This window comes from Pithys albifrons, chromosome 6 (genome assembly GCF_047495875.1).
Source record: "Pithys albifrons albifrons isolate INPA30051 chromosome 6, PitAlb_v1, whole genome shotgun sequence".
In the NCBI taxonomy this organism is placed as follows: Eukaryota; Metazoa; Chordata; class Aves; order Passeriformes; family Thamnophilidae; genus Pithys; species Pithys albifrons.
This window is the reverse complement of record NC_092463.1, coordinates 24565945-24589920: the sequence shown is the minus strand read 5'-3', so window position 1 is coordinate 24589920 and position 23976 is coordinate 24565945. Positions and strand designations below refer to the sequence as shown.

At 48.5% G+C, this 23976-nt stretch overlaps 1 protein-coding gene across 1 annotated transcript; it reads left to right on the top strand.

Annotated features, from left to right (window-relative positions):
• The first annotated feature begins 744 nt into the window (after nucleotides 1-744).
• VSX2 (visual system homeobox 2) lies at nucleotides 745-23238 on the top strand. The gene is made up of 5 exons (XM_071557857.1): nucleotides 745-1177; nucleotides 2347-2431; nucleotides 5349-5472; nucleotides 21708-21888; nucleotides 22910-23238. The coding sequence occupies exons 1-5, from the start codon at nucleotides 745-747 to the stop codon at nucleotides 23236-23238; spliced, it is 1152 nt and encodes a 383-aa protein (XP_071413958.1).
• The last annotated feature ends 738 nt before the right edge of the window (nucleotides 23239-23976 follow it).

The window sequence follows — 23976 nt, the reverse complement described above, 5'->3', positions numbered from 1 at the left end:
TTGAGTGAAACAGGATGCTTTAGCTTTCTTTTAGTTTAGTGTCTTTGGTTAGGGTAACACAGGCAAGGACAAGGTGTGTAGTATCTTGCCATGGGTGGTGAAAGGCAAGTTACTGAGGAACTGTGGAGTTCAGAAAGCATGCTTGTTGGGCGTAGGTGTCTAGACAGTCCAAGCAACTGTTTCACCATCTCTGATGGCATGAAGTCAAATGTTTCTTCAACATGCAAACCTTCTAGCTCTACATTTTCAAGGAACACTGTTCAGTTTAAATTTTTAGGTTTCCTCCATGGTCCCTAAATGCTCTGCGGACCACATATTTATCTCAGAATACGGGATGAACAAGAAATCTGGAGAGTCCGTGGTTTCTCTTCTCGGAGGCTTTGAACATCTCTCCTCCACGGCTGGTGCCCCACGCCGTGCCTGTTTATGAAAGCAAGGATGCCTCCATCCGTCCCTCCCTTCCTAACCCCACCTCCCCAGCACGGCTGAAGGCGAAGCGGGGCCGGGGCCTGGCGGGCCGGGGCGGCGGCCCCAGCCCGCGGCCGGGCACCAGCCCCAGCCCTCCGAGCAGCGGCCTCGCTGCCGCCGGTGCCGGCTTTTTGGCATCCCTAATCGCGGCTGGCCCCTGTGATTGGCTGCGCGGCTCTGACCCCGCTCGGGCTCCCGGCTGGGCGGATAAAAGGGGCCTGAGCCGGGGGCTCCCAGGCATTCCCAGAGCGGGCACGAGGGACCGCCGGCCGCAGCATGACGGGCAAAGCGGGCGCAGCGCTGGCCCCCAGCCTGCCCGGCAAGCCCAAGCCCGACGGCGCGGCCGCCGCCGCCCCGCCACCGCCTCCACCGCCCCCCGCGGCGGGGGTCAAGCCCAGCTCCGGGCCCACCCCTCCCCGTTGCACCGGCTTCGGCATCCAGGAGATCCTGGGTTTGAACAAGGAGCCGCCGTCGCACCCTCGGGCCGCCCTGGACTCTCTGCCCGCCGGGCACCTGCTGGCGGCCCGCTCCGTGCTCAGCCCCGCCGGGGTGGGCGGCGTGGGCATGGGGCTACTGGGGGCCGGCGGCATCCCTGGCTTTTACACTCAGCCCACGTTTCTGGAGGTGCTCTCCGACCCCCAGAGCGTCCACCTGCAGCCTCTGGCCCGGGCCCCCGGGCAGCTGGACAGCAGCCAGACGGCCAGCTCAGGTAGGCACGTCCCCGGCCCCCGGAGACCCGCCGCGCCCCACCAGCGCCGGCACTCGCACCCGGCGCCGCGGCAGGAGGCCACTTGCCCGGCGGCGGGAGGGCGATTTCGTTTCCATCCCGAGGAAGAGGAGGAGGGCGGACGGGACTGTATTTTCCCCCGTCCGGCGCTGCGGCCGCAGTGTGACGGCGTGGCCCGGGGCACACGACCCGATAATGCGCGGAGCCCCGTCGGAGCGGCCCGCGCGACCCCAAGTCGTTGCCGGGGAATTAGGGGCCTTTCGGCATCCTTTTCCTAGACGGCAGCAGCCTCCCACAACCCTGCTTGCAGGCCCCGTTCCGAGGCCGCCTTGGGTGCTCCCGGAGGGGCAGGCAGCAGGGCCCGACCCTGGCCCCGAGGGCAGCCCCGGCCTCCTCCGGGCAGCGGCCGGAGCCGTCCGACGCGGTGCCCGTCCCGGGCACTGCCCGTAGCAGGGCTCGCCGAGCAGCACGGCCCCGGGGCCGGGCAGGTTCGCGCGGCGCCGCGGGCAGGAGCGGGACCGGAGCGCGGCCGGAGTACGCATCGAAATGCGGGTCCCGCTTCCGTCCCCCGGCGGTTCCTTCGGAGCAAAGGCGACGGCGCCCTGCCCTTAATACCCCCGGATCGAGGCATCCCGGGAGAGCCGGAGAGAGCCAGCTGCTCCCGGGGTTTGTTTTTGCTGGTAGCTCCATAAACCTCAATTTCTCCTTCGCTCTCTGGTGTTCCTGTGGCGCAGTCCGGGATGCCCGGGTTGGGGCAGGTGGCCACGGGGGCCGCGGGGAGGGGGCTGCAGCTTCCCCCTTTTCTTGCGGTTTGGTTGAACCCGCCGAGCTCTGCATTTTAGCAACATTTTAGCAACAGCAGCCTCAGCAAACGACTGCAGGGTAGAGAGGCGAGAGCTGGAGCTCGGTCCCGGCCCATAGCCTTCTGTGGGGCGGGTCGCCCCAAACTACCGGCACCGGGATCGGGAGCGGCGCTGCGGCCGCGCCGCGCTGGAGGGAGCGGCAGGCGTCGTGCCCCGTCCGCGGCACGATCCCAACGAAATCTTCGGCCAGAGCCGGCGGAGGGAGCGGAGCCGCCGGGCCCGGCCCTAGCCGGGGGTCCCTGGCGGGCCGGGAGCCTCAGCCCACAGTCGCTGCCTGTCTCTCCGCAGATTCCGAAGATGTCTCCTCCAGCGACCGAAAAATGTCCAAATCTTCCCTAAACCAGAGCAAGAAACGAAAGAAGAGGAGGCACAGGTAAGCCAGGGCGTCCAGCTCACGGGCTCCCGCTGCCCCAGTCCCTAGGAAACGGGACACCGGCAAGCCCTGCCACCCCGGCTGAGCCACCCGGCTCCGGCCTGGAGCAAAATACTCTTCCCGGCCCCGGCCGCCGGAGCGCCCCGGCGCCCCTGCGGCTTCTCCACCGGGTTCTTCCCTTTTTCTTTCTGCCCATCCAAAATAAATCGGATCTGAGGATGAGCCTATAGGGAGTGGGGGGATCGACCACAGGTGTAGTTTTAATTTTTTTCTGGCTGCGGATCCAGGTATCCCCAGTCGCAATCCCGAGCAGCCCATGGAGCAGCTAGGCAGAATGCGGATCACTAGTGTTCGGGAAAGAGAAATCATAAACCTGTCAGAAATAATAAAAGCTGTTCCCAGCTCCACATACAGCAATCTTAATATTGGCTGTCAGCAAGACAGAATTCCTATCAATAATTTAAATATTTTTATCACGTAGAAATAAATGTTTTGCCAATAGATTAAATAGTTGGGAATCAGAGACAACCTTCGGGGAAGCTGAAGAAGGCTGAAAAATTGTTTAAGGAAACGAAGATCCACTTTGGGATTTGGTTTCCCCTCAGCACGGTCAGGGTAATAGACTTTGCCTGAGTTCTCCCGCAGTTAAAATGGAGTTGGATAAATCTACACTTCATAAACAGAAACGAAAAATCCTGTCCTGTGTTCTGGCATTGCTGTGGCTGGAGCGTCAGGACAAAGGAAGGCCGGGCACCATCCACTGAGGCTGATTTAGGAATAATTAAATCAATCCTGCCACGATGCAGGAAAGGTGGATTAAAAGACGCCCTAGTCAGTGAAAGCTTAGCAGGATGTGGGGTGGAAGGAGACTGACTATCCCAGGAGACGCCCTGCTATGTGTGCAACAGGAGCCTCAGTCCGGAGGGCTCATCCCGAGCGGAGAGCCCCTCCACAGGCGAATGTTACCAGTTTGGGTGTTCTGAAGTAAACAGGAGTTCATTTTCTTTGTGGCCTGGACAGGGCTGGGTGAAAACAGCTGTGACTGGTGTACAGGTCTGAATCTGAATGGGAGATAGGAAACGAATTTCAGATTTATTTTCGGTTCTGGACAGAAATAGACCTACAGAATTTGGCTGTAATTGTATATTCTGCACTAAACAAGAAGAACTGTAGTTGTACCAAGGAAGGGCTGGGAGATGCCTGACCAATAGCCTGCAAATAGCTGCAGATAGAAAAACCAAGGAGGGTAGTGGATTGTGTATTGTGGAAGGGACAGGGGCTACCCGAGGATGAGCTAAAACTTGAGCTGAACGTCAGGCAATACCCTCCTGCCGCTGAGCTTGGATGGGCTTCTGCGCTCCTGTTGGAGGAAGGTTGAGGGGAATGCTTGAAATCTAAAATGGTTCAAAATTGGAATAATTTTTCCTTGTGGTCCCAGAGAGAGAAAATAGACGACTCTGCTGTCCCTAGAGTTCACAGATTTGTCAGAGTTGAAGAAAAACGATTTAAAAAGAGAATGGGATTTAAGAGTGAATTTAAAGAAGGGTTTGGTTACAGGCAGGTCCCTTGCATTTGCATTCTGCTTTTGTTAGTAATATTATCGATCTGTTGGAATTCTTTTCATTCTGTATAACAGAGGATATTTCTGAGATTTTCTGTTTATGCTCTCTGGAATTGTAGGGCTTTTCTGAAATCTGGATATATTTTAGAAAAACACTCTATTTCCTCTTTCCTTCTGGGAGCTACATGTTTCTTAGATTGATGATATTTATACATTGACTTTGCAAAAATGCTGCAATTCGTTGTTGGGTTGTTTTATTTTGGTTTGGTTTTCTCGTTTGGTTTGGTTTCTTGGTTGCTTTTTTGTTTCAGTGGTTTCTTTGGTGGCTTTTGTTTGTTTGGGCGTTTTAGTTGATTGGTTGTTTTGTTTTGGGTTTTTTTCTGCCATCAGAGCATCGTTGGTTTATATAAAAAATTGTGTTTTCTGTACCGGAGGAGTTTAAGGGTGGGAGTTTTAAATCCTCAGGGAGTGGAAGTGGTCCAAGACTTCTCATCGAGCTGGAGAAGAGCTTTCATCTGTCTCTGCTTTCCAGCTGCTGATTTTTCAATTTGGTTGTCCCAAACTGAGAACTGGCTGTGTGAAGGCAGGTTGGGCTGCTGCCCACCCAGGGCAGTCCAGGAGGATTTCCAGAGGATAATGGGGTAATGCAAACTGGCAGGGAGCAGCTAATGGGATGTGGTGGGAGCAACTAGGGTAAAGGCAGAAGAAGGGAGCTGGTCCTGGCTTTTGTAGGGAAGGACTGGTGAAAAATGGTGGGGTATAGAGTGAATAAAACATTCAGAGAATTCATTCACAGACCAAGACTCAAAGTGAAGGATTATTTGCTCGCAGAGATTGAAGAGGCTAAGGACGAGCAGCTGGGAAAGGGCTCAGCACATCCCTAGATGGGCTGCTGAGGGGATGCTGCTCATCTCTGTGTGACTATCAAAGGGTTAAGAAATGTCTGGATTCAAGAGGAGAGCTGTGGTTTTAAGCCAGATCGGGGTGGGTTCAAAGTTGTAGAGGACATAAAGGATAAGGACATCCCCCAGGACCCTGACAAGAGACACTGGAGTCTGAGGTGTAAGAGCAGGTGCCATTGCTTTGGGTGCTCACTAACAGGGAGGGACTGTCTCCAGAGGCAAGTCCTTGAAAGGGAAGGTGATTTGTAACTGTTAAAAGTGGTGTCTTCTGGCATTTTCTGGTCTCCTTTCACCTGGCACCTGACCTTTGTGCACAGAAGCACAGGAGACAGGGGGAAGTTTTGCTTTAGCAGGTTACCCAGGTTTCACTGGTTTCAGTGTCCATTTCTCTGCTTTTCATCATCTTTGCTTCTTCTTACTATGTTTATTGATCAAAGAGTTTTACTCCCCTCAGGACAATCTTCACATCCTACCAACTGGAGGAGCTGGAAAAGGCCTTCAATGAGGCTCACTATCCTGATGTTTATGCTAGAGAGATGTTGGCCATGAAAACAGAGTTGCCAGAAGACAGGATACAGGTAATCATATCTCTTGGACCCCCTTATCATGCTCCTCTCAGCCATATTCATCCTTCCCTGAAGAGGCAGCAACATGGGAAGGCTGAAATTTCTCTCAATAAACTTCCCCAGGCTATCCACTCCCCTGCTTTCCATGGGTAGGCAGACAGATCAGCTATTCTTGGCAGATTTTCATTTGGTGTTTGTATATCAACATGTGCTGTGTGTGGTATGTTGTACCAGTGAATCAGGGTGGGTGTAACAGAGGGAATCCTAAATCAGAGAAGGAGAATGGGCATGCAAGAGAAGATCACAATATCTTGAGGTCTTGGTTTGGGCAAGAAGTAAGCCTCCCAGAGACCATGTCTGGGTGGGCATTGTGGGAGGGAAAGAGCTCATCTCTGCTCCTTTGGGCACAGAAGGATGCACAGGCAGCTAGCAGTGCTATGTGTAGAACCTTAGTGTGGGAATGATGAGTGAGTCCCAGTGAGGTGTTTGCACTGTCATTTTTATTTGGGGAGGCATTTACCTCCTCAAGTGAAGTTTCCCTAAAAGTTTCGGGGGATAATTTTTTGTTATTTTTTTTGTTAATTTATTAAATTTTGTTAACCTAACAACTTTTTTAATGTTTGGGTTTTCATTGCTTGTCAGGCCACTGTGAGGAAGTAGAAAAAGGGTGGTATGGAGTATCACCTCTGTGTGGTGAATCCTTCCATGGTAAGGAGCAGCCTGAGCTGCTGGGCTGTGCAAGTACCATCCTTTGTCCTGTATGGCAGTAATCAGTGCAAGCAATTATTACAGCCAAAAAGCAGGAGAAGACTTAGAGCTTCTGTGTACAGTGTGGGAGGCACAATGTACTTGGACAGGTTAAACATGATGTTCACAAAGGTGGGCTCCAGCAGCTTCTATTGCCTCACTTCACCCCATGACTTGCTCCCGTCAGGTTGCCACACAAGGCACAGGATTGTAATGGCCAAGTCTTGAGCAGCTGATACACGTAATATTTCTGGGCTGGCTCAGGGTTAAACTGGCCAGGTCCTCCACACAGTGGCAGTGGCTGCCTCTGTTACTGGTGTATAGCAGTTTCTACAAGAGACATTGTCTTCAGTGCCACACAGTGTTGGGAGGGTCCTAGTTTCTCTGGTTCCTCCTTCTTTTCAGTCCCTCATGCGTGCCCAGCAGCTGCTGAGCTGCTCGTTGAACCTGTGCTCTTTCTTTGCTGAAGAGGTGGCCCAGGGGGCTGCTCACTTGTGGGTTTGAAATGTAGCTCTGAGGACACTTAGTAAAATAACACTGATGCTGGGAGCTGCTGAGGTATAACCCTGTGCAGGGGCAGGAAGATCCTTCCAAACAAAAGTGCAGCCTTTTTTCCCTCAGCCTTGAGACCCCCTCACCACCATTATTTTTGTGCTCAATCAAGAGTGACATTTTAATAAAAGCAGCTTGTGCTTCATAGCCCATTGATCTGGCAGGACTTGTGCTAACCTAACAGCTTGTAGGTAACCTTTGTGCTGACAGGATTTCCACCAGTCTTCAGAGATAATGGCCCATCATCTGAAATCCTACCTGATGCGTTAGAATTTTGCTCTGAGCCTCTGGAGAGTGAGATGGATTGAGGGTCCTGTCTCTGCTTGTGACTCTGTAAGACATCAAGAGAGGAGAGATCTGTTGGGAGTTTAGTGTTGTCTGCAGCCACCATCTGGTGCTGGTCTGGAAAGAGGATCCTTTGATTTCCCATAAAGGACCTTTTCAGGGAACAGGTTTATCTGGTGGCACAGCTGAACTCCAGAGGTACCATTTCTCTCTCTCCAGAGCTGAGGACCTTCACTATGTGTGAGGAAGAGGGAGATACTCTGGCAGACTGTGCAGAGTTGGACACTGTAGGTACTGTTTCAGCATCTGGAGCATTCTTCTAGTGCTGAGACTCAGTGTTTTTTTAACTGGTACAGAAGTGAAAGAGAGGCTAAAGTATCTTAACCGTCACTGACTTGCAGCCATGTCATTCTGCAGCTGGCTACTGAACAACTGCCAACCTGCTCTTCCTGTACTGCAGAGTTTTTAAACCTAGGAGGGCTCCTTAATGTGAATCCCTCTGCTCTAGAGATCAGGTTAGACTTGGACAGCAGAAGCACTCTATGTTCTGAACATCAGGTGTAAATAATGGCATGTGTATTCCAGAAGTAAGTGCTTGTAACAGTTTTGCTCATTGTGAAAGGGGAAAAGTAAGAAACAGCAGAATTTATGTGGCATGTGTTGTGTGTGAGTATGAGCACCCTGCCAGAGGGAGCATCGGGGTTACATAGAAGTCCTGAGCACCATTGTTCTTTCCAGTAGGTCAGCAGTTGATTATCCCTTACCACACATTCTGTGAAATTTCCTTGTCCATACTTTTTTATGTGTGACAAGCCATGCCAAGATGATTCCCACTTTTGATCATGCTTCTTGATATTTCACCTCATTCCTTTTCAACTTTAGCCCTTTGTATTAGGATACTAATTCTTTCCCCCTTCATACTCTTTAAATAAATCTAAGCTATTTCTTCTCCTGGCCATCACTTTTGGTTTTCATCATTGCTTAAGGAAGTTGCAAAGATCTTTACTTAAATTATCCTTCATAAATCTCTTAATCATGTGGTTGTTCTTATATGAAGCCCATCCTGCCTGTCAGTCTTCCTGGAGATAAGAGACCACATGCCTGTTGGGTGTGTTCACACTGGTTCAGCTGGACTTCTGAGCCCTTGTAGAAACAACCTTGGATTAGCATTGGTCTGCTTGCTTCCTTTTTTATTTATATTTATCTAATCCAGTCACTTCAAATTTTTTTTAGACAGAGTTGGTTTTTTGGTGATTTTTTATTGCTCAGGATTTTCTCTTCAGTGTTCTGGGTTTCATATGGCATTTTATTAACCTTGGCTAACAACCATAATAACAGCCCTACCAGCTCTGACACTGTGGCAAGAGGTGGGTGCTGGAGTATGAGAACAGGGCAGCTATCCAGTGGTACTTAGTGGGTACTTTGCCAGCCTCCTGGGATTTTGAACACATTTAAAATATGTTAATATCCTACAGCAAGAAGTTCTGCAGCAGAACTGCCTGAGTGAAGTAAACCTTGATTTGGATCTCCTGACATTATTTTGTGCCCCTTAAAAGAAACAGCTGACAATTTTTATTCTTGTCTTCATAATATTTATAATTCCACATAATTGAAATTTTTTCCTCGTATGAGTTTCCAACCGCTTAATGGAGCTCTAGATTTTTTCATTTTAATTGTGGCTTACAGCTTCTCTCATCTTTCAACATTCCTCTCTTCCTCTTGTGTATCACTAATGAAAGTATTTTCTAAGATTATTGTGAGCATCACATGTTGTGGGCTTCCACAGCATTCCATGCGGGTTCTCATTGGATCCACACCTAAGAGTGATAAGTACCCCTTATTTTCATTCATGGAATTATTTCTCAGGAGGAAGTAGTCTCAGAGAAAGTAAATCACCTATGAAATTTGATGTGAAAGAGATATTCAAAGAATGCAGTTGAAAGAATGATATATAGGAACTGTTTGCAGGTAAAACCTTCAGTAGAACACTACAAATAGCCATCAGAGACCAAGAAAGTTAATGGTTTGAGAGACCATTGAATCTAGGAAAGAAGTGTTCAAATTCTCTACTTAAAGAGAAGATGAATGTGTAATTTTTTTTCCAAGACAGGACTCTTTCACACTGTGTGTGTCTGCCTCCCACACTGAGCTGACTGCTCCTGTAAGGAAAATGAGCATCCTCCTATTGGGCAACATGGGAAAATAATTCTTTTTCCTGGTGAGACACTATGCACAAGTCAGACCAGATGTCACTGTGGCCATTTTTTAAGGTACTTGAAAAAGTCTACATTAGTCAATGTATTTGAAAGAATATCCATAAGAGTTGACGTGTCCCTATTAGAATTAACCCAGACTGTTCTGTAAAATCCAGGTGAGGTAAGTAAATTCCTGTGGGCATGTATATCCTTAATAAATAACATGAAGTATTAAAAATTGCCTCAAACTGACATTATTGTGACATCTGACTTAAATCGTTGTTTCTTGTAACAAATGCTCTTAAGTGTAATGTGAAGATTTTAGATGTTATCCCTATTGAATTTAGTAATATGTAACAGTCCTAGACTTCAAACACAGATGTTACAATATCAAAGTTCATTAACAGTTTGATTTGTGATTACTGAAATGTTTGTGTATGTTTATCCTTAAAATATGTCTCCTACCAATCAAACAAATTGATTAATCAGTATTTCCAAAAAATAAGATCCTGACTGCCATTGTGGGGACACCTTTTAAGGGAACTAATCAAGGGCTAAAAATTGTCAGTTCATGTTGTTGATTGTATGTAATTATGTGGATGATGAATTTTGGGACAAATAAAATTGCTCTTGTAAGCAAAAGGAATCCCAAGAAGAGGCTGGTGCTGTGCGTGAGAAGTGGAGATTGTGTATCTAGCAAGTTTTGTCCGGCAGCTAAAAGATCAATTTTGGCTAAAACCAAAACAAAGTCAACTAAGTCTCTAATTGAACACGTACTAGTTTAGCTTCTATGAGTTTAACACATTTCAGTATCACTGTGCAGCCCTTAAGGAGTTGAGCAGGGATGGCAGAATCAAGAGTAGTCTTTTGGAGGGAAGCATTTGTACTGAGTATTTTTCCAGAACAAGAGGCTTACCTTGCTTCAGTTTTGCAAAAAAATTCTCTATTTAGAGGTGAACATAATTTGGAAAGATCTGAGGGACCTCTACTGCACTGAGCATGAGCTCAGGAGTGAACTCATGGAGTCCCCTCAAGAAAAATAATAGAAAGTGTGAAGGAAGAATTAGCTTCCTGCAGCTTTACCAGCTCTGGCTTCTCTCTATTCTGCCAGCTTTTTCTGCTTGCTGCAGAGTGTTGAGTTGTAGTCTGAATCCCATGGTGTAAGTATGGAATGCTGTGGTTGCTCCACACAGTTGGTGACCTTTCCCGAATCTGTGCCTGGAGTGGCCAACAAAGGATTTCTTAGTGATGCAGAAAGTAGCGGTGGTGTTGGATTTTCTAAGCTTATCGCTATTACTCTAAGAAGTGAAGACTTACCTATTCTTGGTAAAACTTTGGGTGACTCACACATAGAACAGAGAAAGGCCAGCATGAAGCACGCTGCCAGTGGCTTCCAATGGGAATCTCTATACAGCAGGTTCACAGAGACCATGTAGCTGTAAGGAGGTTACCAGAGCAGTTGGGGTTGTTGGAGGTAGATGAACAAGGTGAAGGGGAAGCTGAAAGTGTAGCTGTTGTGTGGAGCCACATTTCAAAATACATTTTTATATATTAATTTTTTACATACATATATATGTATATTTTTAAAGAGACCTACAAACAGTTAATAATGAAATAGGTTGCACAGCTAGTGCTGGCCTCCTTTGCCAGTAATTCCTGAGCACTGGGGCAAGCCATGGCTGTGTGATACCAGATAAGTGTCATTAACTTCCCCTATGCTTTTAGAAATGCAGGAAGTGTACAAGTGAGAGTAATAAAACTAATCAGACTTTGTGGCTTAGTGAGAATATTACTATGAATTTTCCTCATGGCGTATGGTGCATCTCTGCCTCCATGTCTTTAATTGGTATGTTAGGAGTTCATCCACTTTGCTGCCTCTTCAATAACATGCTTATTTAGTTGATCTAAATTCATATTCATTTCCATTTTTCAATTAAGAGTTGTTTAATTTGGCCCTTTCTGTAATGGATTGTTTTCATTACCCTTTTTCTATGGCCTGTTTTCAGCCCATGTGCTAGAACTTTGTTTACAAGTTAATTATCAGAGCTGCAGGCAGAGGGGCTGGGTGATGGGCAAGAGCAGAGGCCCAGGCAAGCCTTCCCAAACGGATTCCTGTCTGAAAGTCTTACGCTGCATGCCTTTAGATAGAGAAAGAAAATGTGACAGGAGAAAGAAAGGAAGATGGAGGGTCGGGAACAACTCTTCAGCTTACTGTGAAGGGGGGACTCATATTTGTTACTAGATGATGCAGATTGCCTGCCTAGCTTGTGGGATTTACCCTGCTACAGCTGGGGCTGTAGGTGAGTTAAAAAGGTCTTTTTAGTGCAGAGGTGGAGGTATAGAATTATAAGTATCCTCTATACCCAGATACTGCTTTATCCCTCCATGTTCAATCCCTGAATTGCTTTAGCCACTGACCAATTTTCTAAATAGGAAAGGAAAACAAATAAACCCAAACTTGCCTGTCCTTGCTGCTCTGCTCCTTGCAAGATGCTTATGGCTGTCCCACTGTAAGCAACTGTGAACTTGGTGTGCTCCTCCACTGTGTTGGGAGGGAAAGGGGGCTCTTTGCAATGACTCCACTTGTTCTCTCTGCCGTTTGGAGACACCATCACCAAGGGTCAGACACCTTCAAGTGTTGCGGCACATGAGTTCCCTGAGAGAGGAAAAAAAATATGCCATAGCCCATTCCTGTGGAGTGCCTTAGCAAAGGCTTTCTCTGTCACGTCCAGAAGAATTAGGAATGGCTCTGCAGGCTTGATGCCAGGCTGTGACAACCCTTCTCCGCATTCATCTCCTTGTTTTCTTAACAACAATAGTTTAAGTGTAACACCTCTCCGAGTTTGCTTCAGTGTTGCAGTTCTTTGATCACTTAAGCCCTTCTGGAAATGCTGCCCATCTCTGTGCTGGGAACTCTTGTATTCACTCCATTTAATGATGAACTTTCTTTTCTCTCTTCTGATACCACTGCAGTTTTTCACAACTGATTTCTTAAAAAATAATTGGGCAGCCCAGCAAACTGAATAGTTAATTTCCCTCCAGCCTTAGGATGCCTGGCAGAGGGACCAGCTGATGGTTGTGTTCATGTTTTCCTTTAATGACCCTTTATTATAAAGTTTTCCTCCTTTCCTGACTTTGAATAGAGGTTTTTCTAACAGTTCAATAACACAGGCATTTTAGACACTCAGTTAATTTACTCTCCCCTTTTCTTCTTAATGGCTCTATTTTTCTCTTATTTCCTTTTACCCTGATAGATCTCAACCAGTTCTTCTTACTCTTCTCTGGCAGCACAAACCTTCTTGGCCTTTTCACTGCCCTTCTTCATGGGTGTTCTGTGAACCAGGTTTTGCACAGGCCCAGGCAGTGTTGAGAAGTCTAGCCCTCAACAGACATAGCAGTGACCCTGATCTCTGCATGAGTGAGGCTGGCAGTTCCTTCTATGGAACAGGAAAGAGAAACTGAGTTGGATAGCAAGCTGTTTCTACATATCTTACAACAAAGGTGCCTTCCAGAGAACTACCTTCGTCAGAGGCTGTGAAAAAGCATTAGGTGCTCTTCTGTCTACTCTGAGCATTATTGTCCTGGGAGCAGCAAGAGGTGTTCAGTTTAGGACCTGCTTGGTGTGAGAACACTTTACTCCCTACTTTCAGCAGGTTAGGCTCCCGTCTGTCTGAGGAAAGGCAAAGCTGGAAGTACAGCTGGAAGTTAGAGCTTTCAGCTATAGCTTTCTCTTCAAATTCATAGCAAGGGAATGCAAGCCAAGTATTGCTTATACCTGATCACCTTCCTGTGAGTTGTATAAAGACCCATGGAATGCACATTGCACATGCGTAAATAGAGGGGTTATGTCCCTTCTGTGCTCTAGAAGACTCCTGCCTGGCTTTTGCAGCTGACCTGTTACAGTGTGGATAAGTAGCAGCAGATTGCCAGTCAGGGTTAGCTCATACCTATATTGTCCAGCCAGGCTCAACATGGCCACACTGCCCACCTGAAGCCTCTGGGAAGCTGTGGTTCACCTGCAGCTTGGGGATCCACAGAGTATGCCCCTGGCGGAAATACCTTTTCATCTGTACTACCCTTTCCACTCTGAAGACACTGCTTGACACACACAGAGGTAGGGCTGAACTGTGAGTGTTGTTGGGAAAAAACCGCCTTGAAAGGATCTATCCAATCCATCCATGTAAAGATACATGGTAAGTATCTGTGCCAGTCACTGCTGATAGCCAGATGTGCCAGTGATGTCCACTCCAAGATAAATTGTTTTATGTCCAACAGGTGTTTCTGGTATCTGGGCCACTTCATATCTTTGGCTTCGCTCCCTTCTTTCCAACTCAGAATGCCCCATTACTGTCATTATGGGAACTTGCCATTTCTTAGTTGACAAGGTCAACTTCTTGAGCTTATATGATGAACATGACTGAGATCAAGGCTTCAGTGTTTAGTGACAACTGAGGGAAGGGCCTGGCCTGGGAGATCTTAGCTTGGGTGGACTAAGCATGGGAGATACCTGGAAATGTACCATGAGCTCAGATATGCTGTCCTGGTGCAAGCAGGATCCACAGGAGGGCTGTGTGTTGCCACTTCTGTGGGTCACACTGTTAGCTGTGCTCTAGCCCGAGCTGATGGTGCTGGCTGCAGGTCTCAGTAGGCACAGCAGCCTGTGCCTGGAGCATCAATCTTCTACAGCTGTAAGATACCATGTGAAAACCCCTGGAGTTGTGAATTACCCTAAGAAGGTTAAGAGTACAGAAAGCTGAGGAATGTGTGGAGCCAGGAGCAGACACAGGGTAGGAGTAGAGCACTGAAGGGCTACTCCAGTGTAGCCAAGATAACTACCAGTCCTGACCTTGTGTGGTGGTCAGGCAATAGACCACTATTTTGCACTGCTCTTTGGCTCTGGTGATCCTCCTCCTTCCTCAGATTTAAGAGCCTCATGAAGGATTTTCTGAGTTTTGGTGATTAGATATCTCTTACTGCATAAGGCAAGGAATTATAAACATCATTGTTATCATGTACCTTCCTAAAGGAAGATTGTAAAGGACCGCAACTTTCTCCTTTTTGTGCTCAGTCCAAGGTGCTGCATGGAAACCGATTACATCTTACAGCATATCTACACAAACATAGGTTGTTTTATGAAGTCTTCCAGCTGATGCTTCAATGCCCCAAGTGAACATGTGCTGTATCCTTCACAGGGACCTTGTGGATATCCCCATGCACCTGGGTGGGCTTGGGCCTTATCTCGGGAAACAGTGGGCACCAGGTAGTACTGCAGACACATTCTCTCACTGATGCACAGCCTCTGGTAGCTATGTATTTTTTCCTGGATAAAGTCTGAGAGCACCTTTGCCCTTTACTTGCTGGGTACTGATAAAGGAAAGGGCACCATGGAGCTGCTGCTGGTGTGCAGGGTCTAGTCCCAGAGCACAGGCAGTGCTCCACAGCTTCAAAGGAGTGCTGGCATCCTATGGTCTGATTTTAGGGCCCATTGAAAGGCATCATGAAGGGGATGTGACATTTATCTTCTGACTGTCCTGACTCACCTTGCTCCAACAAGAAAATGATAATATGATGTGTCCCTGCATGTTCACAGAGTGCTTTGCATATGGATGTTTATGAAGATCTATGCTAAGATTTCCTCTGTGCTAGAGGACCTGCAGAGCAGTGTTAGTGGGGGGAAAAAGGCAAAATGAAATAATACAGGCAGGATAGCAGCTTGGTTAATGGAGTCAGGCATTGTGATCGCCCAAAGGATGGATGTGCACTATCACCCTTTGTGACGATGACAAATGCCTCCCTGGGTTTGTGTGCACTAGGATGATTAGTACACTCTTGTCAGCTTTCCTGTGACTATCATGCACCTATGACCCTGATGTTTTTCCTGTTTTTCAATCAGCATGTTAGGAAAAGAGTGATTTGGGTGTTTATCTGCCATGTCCTAGCATGTGGCAGCCTCTACAGAGCTTAGTGCCAGCTAAACTACTGGTCAGTTGGAATCACAGTGTGTCCATGGTGAAGTCAGTATCTCAGAGATGCATTTGAGGGCAGATGTGATGCACAGACAGAGTATGTGCTGAACCACTGATCTCACTATTTCGACCATGCACAGCGTGTGCACACTTGTTTTTCTTTGGGGAAGATGGGAGCCCTGCAGCAAATGAAGTTCTTCACTTTTTGAAGGTTACAAGAAGTGAAAAAACATGTCACCACATGAGGTGGCAAGGCCAGGTTAAATGCTCAAAATTTGCCATGGGAACACAGTTTAAGGCACATTCTGTGGTTGGGCGGGATTTTCCAGTTTTGGCTGCATAAGTCAGATAAATTTCAACAGGTATCTATACTTGACCCATGCAGTACTTTAAAGAGCAGGATTCAGGGGTAGGCCTAGTCTGCAGGACTGGTGTTGCGGTAATACAGATGGCTCAGCTTCACAAATGAAGATTTGGGAAGCGCTCCCTCGACATGGGTGTGTCCTTCCAGCCTGCGCAGTGGATTTTTTAGGTGAGGCTCAGCGTGCGCAGAACTGGCCCCTCCTTTTAACTCCTGAGGTTCATCTGCCATAGCCGAGCGAACTTGGATGGTGACAGTGAAGTTCTCAGGACTAGAACCTACAGCACCCACTATTCCCAGGAGGTCTCCCATCCAAGTACTAACCAGGGCTGACCCTGCTCAGCTTCTGAGATCTGACAGGATCGGGTGTCAGAGAGCGCAGATGGCGCTATAGTTATGTTAATAGTGTGTATGTTTTTTGCTGGGTGCCAAATTAAGCCCATGTGTGCTCTGTTATAGCTTAGAGGAGATCCAAGCTTGGGTGAACCATCATATCTTTGCTCAAGAGGGATGAGTGCTGTCTTACGGCTCATCTTCTGTCTCTGGTTGGACTTGTTAGCCAGGTGGGTCAGGCACAACTTCAGCTACCACCACGAAGGGCTCTTGTCATATTGTGTGCAGGAATTGCTTTATCAAATGTGAGCTCAGAAAGCCCTTTCTCAGTGTTTAGTAAGAGGAAGGATGATGAATCCTGTGATCAGCCATGCAGCCCATGTGCAACCTTTACTGCTCTCATTTAACTTCATAACCACTTTACACCAGCCATAGAAAGTGATGTCACCATAAACAGTGCCAGTAATTTTGACATTAAGTTTGAAAAGACAGCAGTAAACTGTTTCCAGGTGTACTCAAGCGGTGCAGTCTCCACTGGCAGCCAGGAAGCTTTCCTGTAGTGATTGCTAAAGGGGAGGGATTCGGGGATGCCCCAGGGCTCATGCTCTAATGGCAGTTCATTATACAGCCCCAGTGCTCATGGGTATGGATGGGGACATGCTCCAAGGAAGACAGGAGGCTGTTCTTTGCAGAGCTCACATCTTCAGATTGAACCCATCCAGGGTCACAGGCCCTCAGGAGGGTGAGGATGGTGCTGTTGTTGCAGAGGAGGTCTTCATTTTGACTACTCTCATTCTTGAGTCTTGGGTTGGAGAGGGAGAAGGTAGAAAGGGAGAGGTGTAGTTGTCAGGAAAAATGGAGTGCTGAGACGGCAGCAGGGCCCTGGATGTGGAGGTGACCTTGGGGGTGTTGTCTGGTCTGCAGCTAGACCCACCAAAGGGCTTCAGGTGGGGAGGTGACAGGTATGCCTGACAATTCACGGGCAGGGGAGATGGTCTCACCGTTGATGTTGTGGGTCTTGGGATTTTGTCCCTTGCTTTAGGTGCTGGTTTGCCAACACCTGCACCTTGTGCGCAGCTGCTCCCCACAGTCTGGCAAAGGCATGTGCTGGAGCGTCTGTTTGTGTCGGTGTGTTTGCAGGTGCAGACGTTCATCTGCTTGTGGCCATCTAGTGGACAGTCAGCTTGCACTGCTTTGGGCTGGGACCGGCTTGTGCTGCATAAAGCTCGTTCCTTGAAAGACCCCTGTCGAAATGCTATTTCGAAGGCAGTATGAGAGATTTGGTGAAGCAAAAATTCACCATTATCTAGCCTGGAATTTTCCTTTTATGGATGAAGAATGCTTGGGCAGGGGAAATAATATTTTTCACATTACAAAGGCAAAGAAGGCCAATACCAATTCTCCTGTCTGTGTACCCCAGCTTGGAAAGTAGCAGCCATGAAAATGAGTGTAACCAGTGGAAAATTTAGATTGAAACAACACAGAAACAATATACAATAACACCCTAGATGCTTTAAAATATCTCTTTGCTAATTCTGATTCCTGGGCCATGGCCAACCTCAGGGAGATTTCTCTCTTTAGCAGACAATGCTTCAGACACTGATTAGGTAAACAAACTAACTAACATGATGAATGTGGATAACAAGGACACACTGAGTCTCACGTCCCTTTGCAAAATGAGAGATTCCTCCTCCTACAATTTGCTCTTCTGCATCATCAATAATCAAAAGAAGCATCAGTCATCATTTGTGATTCAGAGAAAACTGGCAAGGTTGTCCTTGCCAGTCTTGACTCCAAAACTCCAACTTCAAAACACTTGCAACCTTGTGGTCAAGCACAGAGTGCCTCAGCTTTTATTGTTTTGGGCAGTGGGCACTGAAGGTGAGAATTAGATGATGATTAAAATTAGAAAAATTCCCATGTAGAAGGCTTTGCACTACTGCAAGACAAACCTGTCCACTTTACTATGTTGTCCATTTTTTGAGGATAGGTTTCCTTGAACAGGCTTCCTGGGTTTCACAAAGGATGTTTGTGTGAAAACGAAGAACTCTAAAACTTCTTAAGATGTAGCACATTGGTTCAAAAGACACTTCTTCACATTAGACTGTGATAGATTTGCACAAACATCTGATGTGCTCCAGTCTAAAATTAATCAGGGGGTTTCACCACTTCCCATAAGGTATAAAAGCAGTCTTTTCACCATACCCTGGACTATGCAACAGAGATGCAGATGAAAGCAAGTGAAAAGGAAGGTGCATGGTACACAGCCACGTCAATAAAGCATTTCACAAAGCTGAGCCAATCCATGGAATGGGAAGGGGCAAGAGGAAACATGGACAAAACTAAACATTGCTTGAAGCAGATGAATTTTACAGAGCTGGAAGAAGTAAAGCAAGAAAATACAATAAGCAGCTGAAGTATACCAAAACCAGAAGTAAAATGTAAGTGTAAGGATGAAACTCTCTCCAGGAAAAGTGAGGTATCAGAAATAAATAACTTGAGTATTTGGAAGTTGTGGCTTATGTACCAACAGAGCTGAAAATACCTCTGAATTACTAAAACCAGTGCACAGTTCAGCTCAGAATCAAGTTATGGGAAAATTTTGGTAACACATCAAGAAATCTGACAAAAGTGAGTTCTTCTCCAGAAGAAAGTCCCACTGATGGAGCCATCTGAAAAACCATGACAATGGGCCACAGGGAGCAATTCTGCTGATCTGAAATGGCATGGGAACTGCTAGTGCCATGCTGGAGCACTTCTCTCAGGAAGACAGCTTGTGGCAGAGATGCTGGGCTGGGATCTGATCCCAGCAATAATCAGTATTAAGCACCATTGGTTTCACTCAACTTCATGGCTGAGATGAAGAGATGGCTCCTGGTATTAAAGCATGGTGGTCAGTCTTCCTGATTTGTGTTCTGACAAACATTGTGGGATTTCAAACTTCGATTTCTTGCAGTCAAAAGCAAGAGGAAATTCCCATCAAATGACAAAAACTGGTTTTAGAAATCTCAGAATAATCTTACTGAGATGTTAATGTAATTTTGATTTTCCCATTTGGCTTTAAAGCATAGGGTTTGTGTGTCTTAGGTGCTTGAGATTAAAATACAGGATTCATAAGAAAGCTATAGATAATTTTGATTACACTTCCACTGGCCAGACACAATTTTTCCTGTGTGATTGAATCAGCATTTTTTGATTGAAAATTTTCTACTGTCTCTTGTCAAAATTGGGCTGCCAGCTGGCAAAGCTTCTGCTGCCTCCAGTATTTTTATAACACTGCCATGAAAGAGGGGATGCTCCAGGGCAGCAGGTTTAGTAGCAGTGGACTGCAGTGGAGCAGGCTAAGACCTGGCCAGGGAGAAGAGAAAGGGAGCATGAGGCATGGGGGGAAATGTTTTGGGCATCAAGGCAGGAGGAAGGAGAAAGGGAAAGGTAGTAAAAGCATTGGTGAACGAGGAGAGTTTTAAAAAGTTGCCCACTTAGTACTTGGTGGAAAAACCTGTTCTTGGGCTGAGATCCTAAGTGTGACAGGTGGTGACAAAAACAGCTGTGCAGAGCTGAACGCTGCAAGCCCCTCTGGGTACATGGAAAGGTGTTACTGAAGTCGCAAACCAAGCCAGGTTTACAGGCACCAGCCCTTGGGCTGTGCAGGAATTTCTCTCTGAAGCCAGGGAGGAGCTCTTCTGTGACAGATCTAACTGTACTGGTTTATCCAGGGCAGGAAAGGCAGGATCACTCTACTGTCCCAGGTGGGTTAGGCTGTCCCCTCACAGCATGGAATTGTCAGGGGTGGCTGCCCCACTGCCTGGGTCTGGTGCGTGAGAAAGTGCCATAGAAGTCTGGGCTGAGGTTGGAGTGGGAGTGAGCCAGCCCCTCCAGCTCTGGGCGCGGAAGGAATGCCTCGCCTGGAGTTAGAGACCCTACCAACATCCTGCTGACTGCAGGGCCACGCAAACCCACAGACATGAAGGAGTGGGTCAAGAGAGTAAGGTCCGCATTCCTGAGGGTCTTTGTTCAGGCGCTGGAGGATTTGCAGCCATCCCTGGTCCAGGGGTTACATACTGGCAGCATGAAAGTGTAAATCAGACTGTTTATCATGCAGAAGAGGTGATGTGTGTTGGAGCAGCCTGGCTGTAAAATCCCCTCTGACATGCACAGAGTGTCTTCTGCTGGGAGAAGCTGGCATCACAGCTGCAGGGACCACCACCCCACCCATCCCTCAGAGCTCTCTGCTGGAGCAGATCGGCTGGGCTCCCAGCCCAGGAATGGCCAAGGCTGGCTGTCACCAGTGCTAGCAAAACACTTGCCTACCCTGCAGCTGTGTCCCCACCACGATAAGGCTTCAGTGCTGGGCAATTCTCCTCTGCAAAGGTAGAAGAGGTGAGCTTGCTGTACCAGCCGAGAGCAAGACATCATTCCTTGGCACCAGTCTTACTGTCCCCATAGCAGAGCTGGAGTACTGGGACAGACCCCCAGTGCTCCCCACTGCAGTCTGAGCTCCCTCATGGAAACGAGCGGTGGGGACAAGAGAGGGTTAAGCTGTCAGCTCTGTAATGTTAAACAGGTGTCAAAGGCACCTCCATATATCTGCAGATTGAAATCAAATTCTTTGCAGTATAAAAAGATAAATTACCCAGGCGATTCCCGCCTCATCCCACTCATCAGGCCAGCGCCAGACGGCAAGCAATTTTTTTTTTTAATGTGCTAACGACCTAATCAAGCAATCAAGTCGGAGAAGATTGCGGAGTGACCCCGAGCATCCATCTGCCAGCAAGACCCTGCCATTCATTTCTATTCTGCCGAGTACTTTCCGGGAAAAGGAGGCAAAAAATAGAAAAGAAAAAAAATCCTAAACAAATTAACACCCAATTTTCTGTGAGTCTAATTAGTTAAATGAGGAGGTGTTTGGGGTGTCCGCGCAGGGAGGGAGGGGCTGCCTCTCGGAGAGAGGCCTGGTAACTCCATGGCATTAATTAGCGCAGGTCAATGGTGTGGTTCCCTGGGGACCAGCTGCTTTAATTTCCCGTGATATTTCAGTGCCTGAGGCCCATCGATTCAAACTGAAATTAACTTATTTTTCAATCAGGCCTGGGCTGCCCCTGGGGCTGACTCTTCCTTTGCCTCCTTCTGAATAGACCTCAAGCAATTTTTCATCTAAAGCTGATGCTTCTGCTCGGCGGGAAGGGAGGGGAGCTGGGGAGGGAGGAGGGTGAGGGAGACAAGAGGAATGGAAATCAGAGAGAGAGCACTAATAGATTTCTGCGAGTATCGCCCCCCTCCACGCCATTGCTGCCTGCCTCTCTGCTCGCTGCCCCCCAGGTCACAGCTCAGAGATTATTCTGCCAATTTTCTGAGAAGATGAGGGGCTTTTCGAACTGGGAATTCAGGGCAAAGCGCACAGATCAGCTTCCCCTTCTTCCGCTTCTCCTGAGCATCCACCCCCATGCCCTCCCTGCAGGCACTGCTGCTTGCAGCCCTATGCTGCTGTTCACACACCCCGTAAATAATAAAATCCCAGGCACAAGAGCCAAAAGCCACTAGAAGAAGATGCTGCAATGGCAAATTAATTACATTCTGCAGAGAGGGATGGGACCTGCTATCACACTTGGCCCTTGCCACTCCTTCAGGGGAGGGAGGAAGAGATACCTGGTGTCTGCTGCATTGGGGGAGAGGATGCAGTGCCTTCAGGATGATCATCCACACATCTGCCTTCTTTCTGTTGCACAAACGTGTGCCCCCATGTGGAAAGGGATTGACATGCTTTCTTCCTGCGAAAAATCCCATGTTCCTCCTTGTTGCCTGCTCCAGGTTTGGTTCCAGAATCGCCGGGCCAAATGGCGGAAGAGGGAGAAGTGCTGGGGCAGGAGCAGTGTGATGGCTGAGTACGGGCTCTACGGTGCCATGGTGCGTCACTCCATCCCACTGCCCGAGTCCATCCTCAAGTCTGCCAAGGATGGCATCATGGAGTCCTGCGCCCCTTGGCTCCTGGGTAAGAGAGCAGCTGCCTTCGTGGGCATGGCAAGTGGGTTAGAGACAAAGAGGGGGTGCAGGGAAGAAATTGGAGTCATGTAAATGGATGAAGGGCCGCAGAGCAAGGCCCTCTCTGTCCTGCCTCCCTTGATGTCCCCTGCCCCACAGTGACACTCATCAATAGGATTTGACCTCTTATCCCAAATTCCTGCTGGACCTTGGGTCCTGACCTGCGGAATCTGGCCAGAGCAGGAATTTGCCCCCATGCTCAGGCTGCTGTTAGCCTTCAATTCCTATGGCTGAGGAATCCTTCTTGCTCAGCCCTGGAGCAAACCTTGTCCAGAGCAGGAGGTCATCCCAGTCTCATTCCTCCAGTCCTGTGATGCTGTGTGGGGTGTTAAAACTCTCAAATGCACGGTCCTTACTCCAAGTCCCAGAAGGAACACTCTTCTCCCTCCTTCTGCCCTTGACACCTGGGGGAGCTGCATTTCTGCCTGCTTTCACTTGGTTTTCTGTGCAGACATGGAGGGGGTAGCTACCCTACAACATTCTTGCTCTTTGCTTCCCTCTTTTTAACCTCCCAGGCTGATTCTGTCCCAGACCTAGTGTCTGGCATCTTGACTGTCCTTCTGTCTTTGTGAAACCGAGAGAGGCAGAGGGATGGTTGTGTGGAGTGGGTTGATACAGAAATAGGCAGAGTTCTCCTTTCCCAGCCTCAGTGAAGCTCAGGCAACTGTGCTGCTGTCTGAGACCCTCATCCACCTCTGCAGGGACAAGTTAGTTTTAGAGAGAAATGAAGGGGAGAGTAATTACAGACCTCTGGGGGGAAGCCCAAAGTCCACAGATGCCAGGCTGCTGCCTTGCCTGGGCTGCCCTCACACGGGGGCCGGAGCAAGTGGCTTGCCATGAGTGCTGTGTGAAGCGAGGGTTTCTGCTTTTCCTTAATTCTGGCCTCTCTTTATCTTTGCTGTTTTCAGTTCAAGATGGCTTTCCCATGCCCAGGCGCTTTTCTAAACCCGAATACCAACAATTCTTTTTAGGGATGCACAAAAAGTCTCTGGAGGCAGCGGCTGAGGCGGGGAGGAAGACAGAAGTGGAGCGCCAGGCCCTGCCCAAGCTTGACAAAGGTGACAAAGAAGAGAGGCATCCAGATCCCAAAACCACCATTTCCCAGGAGGAACTGAGAGAAAACAGCATTGCTGCCCTCAGGGCCAAAGCTCAGGAGCACAGCACCAAAGTCCTGGGGACCATCGCTGGGGACACCTCAACCCCAGGCAGGAAGCTGGAGACAGGGGAGGAGGTGGCAGTAGCAGAGGATGAGAGACAGACAGAGAAGTTGAACTCGTCGCAGGAGGAGAAGATGATCTAGGGGGAAGAGAGGTGGCAGAAGCCAGCCCCGACAGACACTGTGTCCTCTCGGGGCCATGTACCCCCTTGGACTGCCAGGCCTCCCTGCCCACCCCTGCCAGGGAGCAGGGTCCTGGTCTCTGTATTTGGGGCTGCCTGGCAGGGGTGCCCACTGCCTGCTTCCCTTGAGTGTACCCCTGCCCCTCACTCCTCTGCCCCACCAGGCCTTCCTCATCCCCCACCCCTTCCTTGTTGGGGACTGGGAAGTGTCACATCATCATTGCCTCATGAGAGGACAGCAAGGCTCTGGTCCCTTCAGCCTCATGATTGGCTCTGGGACTTTTTCCTTCTGCTGCAGACCGAAATCCCATGTGCCATCCTGAAGCAAGCCTGTCCCGTGCCACCATGCACCTTCTTGGTGCACATCTCTCCCCAGTGCTGCCTAGGCCCCTTCTGCTTGCACTGTATCCCACTATGCCACAGGCAGACCCACCACCTTCCCCTGGCCATCACTTCTGCCTCTGGCCCAGACTACAGCAAGACAAGCCAATCGGAGCGTTAGCATTAAATGATGGCTGTCTATCCAGGATAGTTGGCACCTTCTACCCATCTCTCCCTGTGCAGCACTGGGGTCTGCTGGGAAGGGGCTGCAACTTTACAGCAGTTATGTTTTGCCTCTGTTTGTCAAGGAGAGGCAGGTTTAGCCCACAGGCACAACACCCTGGTCCACCTGGCACTCCAAGGTGACCCCAGCCCATGT